Here is a 5817-nt window from a genome sequence, read left to right on the forward strand (position 1 = left end):
CGTGAATCGCCGGAACGCGCATGCGGCTTGTCATGGATTTGCGGGAGAACTCAAGTGATCCGCCATTTATCGCTTAGCGCGCAGCGGCCCGCTATGGTGTCCCGCTATGGTTCTGGTTTTGACCAGGTAGAGATGAAACAGATTTCAATGGTTCTGGTTCATTTTCAGGTATAGTTTCTCTGAGGAATTAGAACCTGCTTTGTATCACAAGGCAAATAGGAAAGGTACGTCATGTTGGGTCTGGAATCGGGTTTTATACCCAAGTCTACTTGAGTTACCTTTTGCACAAGTATATTGGTGATGCACACTAATTAAAATTGGATCAAATTCAATAGAATAGATATTAGTTAAAATTTAGAGACTTGGCTACACAAAATAAATGAGAGAATACATGTCTTTATAATGGTTATAATAACCTAAAATTAACATAAAAATGCGCTGCATCAACCCAACCTATTTTGTAGAAAAAGTTATATATAACATGTCAAAACAACAATATTAACGAAAGAATGTGAAACAAACATAAACACAAACAGCCGAAATCAACCCTCCATATTGTTATTCAAAATAAGACATATCAACAATAATCCCCAAAGGGAATAACTCAAATCCAATCAAGTAGTTGACATTTGCATTTTGTACCCAAAATGCTTTGCTCAACAACATATGAAACATCAAATAAGAATAAACAAGGAAACATAATAGGATACACCTAACTTTCAACAAAGTACAAAATAGAAGAAGGGCTGTTTCAAATTCCAATTTTTTTTTAATCTCCCTCCAAATCAGGCTTCATAATTTCATGATCCAAATCTTGATTAAATCAAGATTTGTTCCACAAGATGGTGGTCTCGGCAATCATCGATGTCACAACATACGGATCCATGTTAGACGCTGGCCTTCGGTCCTCAAAATACCCTTTCCCCTCTTTCTCAGTGTCCCTCCCGACACGAATAGATGCCCCACGGTTTGCAACACCCTACATAAACATAAAACATTTTCATAACATAAAATGTGTATAGACTGATTCATTAAATTATGTGACATGATATATATATACCCATAAAAAGGTGTTGATGTCAGCTGTCTCATGGCGACCAGTGAGACGACGCTCGTTTCCTTCACCATAAGCAGCAATGTGTTCCTTGTGCCTCAGACCCAACTTCTCGATAGCTTTCTTGATCACCTCGTATCCACCCTCTTCCCTCATTGTTTTTGTGCTAAAATAATATCGCGATTATAAATATATGATTAGAATAAAGTCATAAACATTGAAGCATGGTTTTAATTACAACTAAAGAGTTTGATCTATTATACAATACCTGTAATTTGTGTGCGCTCCAGCCCCGTTCCAGTCGCCCTGTTCACAACCAAATCTTTAATACCTGATTTTCACATTCCATTATAAACAAAAACACTCCAAAAATAAAAGGTTAAAAACTAACCGGAATTGGCTTGGGGTCGAATGAAACAACAACTCCAGCAATCTCGGTAATCCTCTGAGGAAAAAAAAACAAAAACAATGTTGAAATTTCAAGACTGCAATTAATAATCAACGAAAACAAAAACAAAACAGTAATTAAATATACCTCAAGAATGTAACGAGCAACCCACAATTCATCGCCCGCAGAGATACCAACAGAAGGTCCAACTTGAAACTCCCACTATGCAAGAACATAAAAAAAATGTAATTTTAATATTTTATATGATTTAAAAATGGAATAATGAGAGACGGGTTCGGGTCAAAATGTTTAATAATGTACCTGTCCGGGCATAACCTCGCCATTGATACCGCTAATGTTGATACCAGCATACAGGCAAGCCTTGTAGTGAGAATCAACAATATCACGTCCGAAAGCCTTATCAGCACCAATACCGCAGTAATACGGGCCCTAAATTGTATTTAATCACGGGTGTTAAGCTAAAGTAACGAAATATTAATCAATTCACGTGGTTTTTGTAGCAAGATTCATTACCTGTGGACCAGGGAATCCACCTTGGGGCCAACCTAATGGCCAGTTAATATCTTTCTGTAACAAGGTGTATTCTTGCTCAATTCCGTACCTATAGTAAAGTAATTAATTTCAAGTCATATAATTTTGAAATAAGTTATTAAAACCGAAACAGGGGGTTTTTAGAACAATACCATGGAACCTCCTTCTCGACTTCCGGGCTGCTGAAGATCTTGGCTGCAGCACATCTTTTGTTAGTCGGGATCGGCTCGCCTGCTGGAGTGTAGGCATCACACATCACCTATAATACAAAAAATTAAAGTTGTCATGTTTAAATAAAGCTTACTATATATAAAGCCTAAAGGGTGTTACTAATACTATAGACAATTGCACAATCTGTATCTTTTTTTTTATAAAGGTTAGGTCCCGTATAAATCTTTTTCACATGTCATACGGATCGTATAACCTTATACAACCGATTTTGAACCGGTTTGCAACCCATTTTGGTAGGAATCGGTTAGGAATCTTTGGGAACCATAGGTTTGTAATTGGGGTGTAACCTTATATATTGAAACCGGTTCCAATCGGGTCAAACCCAACCCGAACCAGTCAAAACGCAGTTTCAGACCGATCAAACCCAATTCTTTGATTTTCCCAAACCTATTCCAACATGAACAGATTCCATCATCAACCGGATTTGACTTTTATTGACCCGGACCGCTTGGAGAAAAAGCAGAACATTTACACCTCCAGTGGGTTGTTGATATTAATAAAAAAATCCCAAAAATATAATATAATTTGAAAATCTTGAAAATGTACCAGAATATGGTTGCCCCTTCTGAACGGATCCTTAAAGATAGCTTGAGGGCTGTTACAAAAATCAATAACACAATTTTAAGTCAAAACATTCATAAAAAGAAAAAAAAAAACAAAATTTTATAAACTATAAAACTTTTACAAGAAAAACTACTTACTATAAAATGACTTCACTGTCTTCACCAGGTGCTTGCCCTGTCGAAGATCCATCGTAGTTCCACTTCGGTAGCTTCTTGGGATCATCAACCGGTCCAGAAAGTGTCTAAACGTGACAAAATAATTAAAAAAAAACGTTACAAATTAAATCAAACTCATGCAAAAAAAAAATTATAAACAAGAATGAACAAAATCTACTTACTCTTGCTTTGCTTCTAAGATCCATACCCGATCCACCGATCCTGTTTCAAAATAACCATTTTAGATTAATAAACAAACAAGCTTAGTTAAATACAGCAAAACATATTTGTTTCCAAAGTATTCTAATAAACTTGTTCCTTAAACGACCAAAAGGCCGAACTTTGAATGTTTATGGAATAAAGAACAACTTTTTTTAAGGATTGGAATGAAACCCATGTCATGGAATAAAGAAATAAGGTAGAAAAAAGATGAAAACAGAGAGATTGAATGAATGAATGATACCATATGTATTCAGCGATTATTTTATTGCTGGAATCAGTGAGGTCAAGGTTGATGAGATCCGAAAGGAGGGCCATGAGATCACAAGGTAAGATTCTCTTCTCCTCTCGGGTGGGTATTGAGATTGATGGGTTGTATTTGAGAGGTGGAGTAATGCGTTTTTATAGCTGAGGTGGTTGTTGATACTCTCTGATTATTAATATTATACTATTTCACAATACACAATAAATTGTAAAAGATTTTTTTCATAAATATTTTATTCATAAATTAATGTTTCAAATGAAACTCCTCCAATAAAACAAAACTGTAATGTATATTGATATCAATCTTAATGTTTACTTAGCTGTAGCTAGGAGTAAAAGTTGTTCAAAAAGTTTGCATATCATTATTACTTTTAGTTTTTTTTTATTTGTATTAATAACTTATATTTTATTTGTAATTTAATTCTAAGTTAATAATTTCTTTTACCAAAAATAAACGCACTTAATTTTGAAAGAAAAAGAAAAAAGAATATAAAACTTAGGAAACAAAGAAACAATAAATAAGGAGTAAGGAAATCTTATATTACATCTTACAATACTAATAAACAAAAATAATGATGCCTAGGTGTCCTAACCATATTTATTTCTAGATTAAAATTCTATACTAATATTCTAATCTCTCTTCTCCTTAATCCATGCTATCCATGAATCATTAGTGAAAATGATTTGACTCATGAGTTACATCTCAAGATATAATGCATACATTAATGACTATTTACAATAATATAAAACTTAAAATATAATTTTGCTCAATGTATACATTACTTTTTATTAAAAATGTCAACACATGTTTTAACAATAAGGACTCGTGAATTCAGTTTGTATTATGCGAAACTTCTCTCTTCATATATATAAATTTTTAAATATTCTATTTAATTTAAATTTTCAATTAATGTGATTATTAATTTTGTGTCTTTAATTTAATATTTTAAACGTAGTCATACTAAAAAAATATTTAAAGCATTGAAACAATGATCAGTTATACATAAAGAAATTTGGAGTCCTGTAATTGTAATTTGGATTTTTTCTAAAAAGATATAAAATCGAATTCTTTGTTTTTGGAAACTGTAAAATTTTGTTTAGAATATTAAATAAACATTTACTACATAATCAATTTCAACAAAACAAATCTTATGTTACTCTACTAATAAAAAAAAGTGTTGATGCTTAGGTGTCAATCCTACATTCACTCATAGCCTAATTTTTCATCATAATTTCTAATATCTCATCTCATTTATCCCAATTATACATAGTCAAAACCATTTTATCACTTGAGTTATAGCATATTTAGATGGATTTTATTAACTATTTAAATGTGTATAAAAGTCACGTTTATAATTACCATTCAAGAAGAATTAATGCTAAATATAATCAATTACTGAGTTGGTTGCGGTTTTTCAACATCGCATAAAGTATATATTTAGGTGTGCATATATGTAATCTGATGACATTATACTCAAGATTATTGTCTATATGCATATTGATCATTATCTTTTAAACATTGTTACACAAAAAATTACATTAAGTTCATATTATCCACCATGTGTAGTACACGTAGTGAAACATGAAGAAGATACATTTTATAAGTCATGAAACGTGAAAATTTTATAATTCATAAATCCTTTACTTTGTCTAATACATTAATTTACATGGTAAATGAGACCTTAAAGTGATGATTACAAATTCGAAAATACTTCTTTGTATACAAAATTTGTATCATGTGTTGCGTTTAATATGAAGACACCTTTCGGACATGCAATCCTATTACCAAATTGTGTTTGTCGCATTTTAGACTACAATTGTTTCACATGTTTCGTTCTGATTTGACATGAGTCAATCATCGAATACGTATGAGTCATTTTAAAAAATGGTGACTTTGGTTCATTTCCAAACAACTTCAATAAAAACTAATATAGCCTCAAAGGCTTGTGTAAGACCTTGCATTTAAAGCAACTTGGTTTATCATCATCAATGAATCTTTTAGATTTATTATATGGTATGCTAAGCGACACTTAATTTCAATCATGAGAAGTATATTAAAAATCACAATTAAATATCATACATGATTTATTTAATTTATTTTTACCTTTCATTTTGTTTATTTTTTTTAAATAACAAAACTTATTTATTTTTGTCATTTGACAAATCCCGTGTAATACACGGGTTTAAAAGCTAGTATAATATAAGAGCTGGTAAAAGTAAAAGAAACATAACTAAAAAATGAATATTAAAACTTGAAAAAACAAGTATAAAAACCCCATTTGCCTCACCAAACATTGTTTTAATCACAATCTCTCTAAAAAAAACGAACATGACACACTAACTAATGGTGTCAATTTTTTCAAACACGAACTTGTTTAGTTAAAGGTTAA

At 31.7% G+C, this 5817-nt stretch overlaps 1 protein-coding gene across 1 annotated transcript; it reads right to left on the bottom strand.

The window, feature by feature from the left end:
* Positions 1 to 539: 539 nt before the first annotated feature.
* LOC143566094 (glutamine synthetase) lies at positions 540 to 3586 on the bottom strand. Its single transcript, XM_077052879.1, has 12 exons — positions 3408 to 3586; positions 3127 to 3166; positions 2927 to 3030; positions 2772 to 2820; positions 2147 to 2253; positions 1977 to 2064; positions 1764 to 1892; positions 1590 to 1664; positions 1446 to 1499; positions 1323 to 1360; positions 1061 to 1220; positions 540 to 979 (listed from the first exon to the last, which is right to left on the bottom strand). Exons 1-12 carry the CDS (start codon positions 3479 to 3481, stop codon positions 824 to 826), a joined length of 1074 nt encoding a protein of 357 aa, XP_076908994.1. The 5' UTR covers positions 3482 to 3586; the 3' UTR covers positions 540 to 823.
* Positions 3587 to 5817: the final 2231 nt, after the last annotated feature.

The sequence above is a fragment of the Bidens hawaiensis genome, unplaced genomic scaffold (genome assembly GCF_021521415.1).
Source record: "Bidens hawaiensis isolate Kalapana, Puna unplaced genomic scaffold, B.hawaiensis_p1.1 tig00022690_1, whole genome shotgun sequence".
Taxonomy (NCBI): Eukaryota; Viridiplantae; Streptophyta; class Magnoliopsida; order Asterales; family Asteraceae; genus Bidens; species Bidens hawaiensis.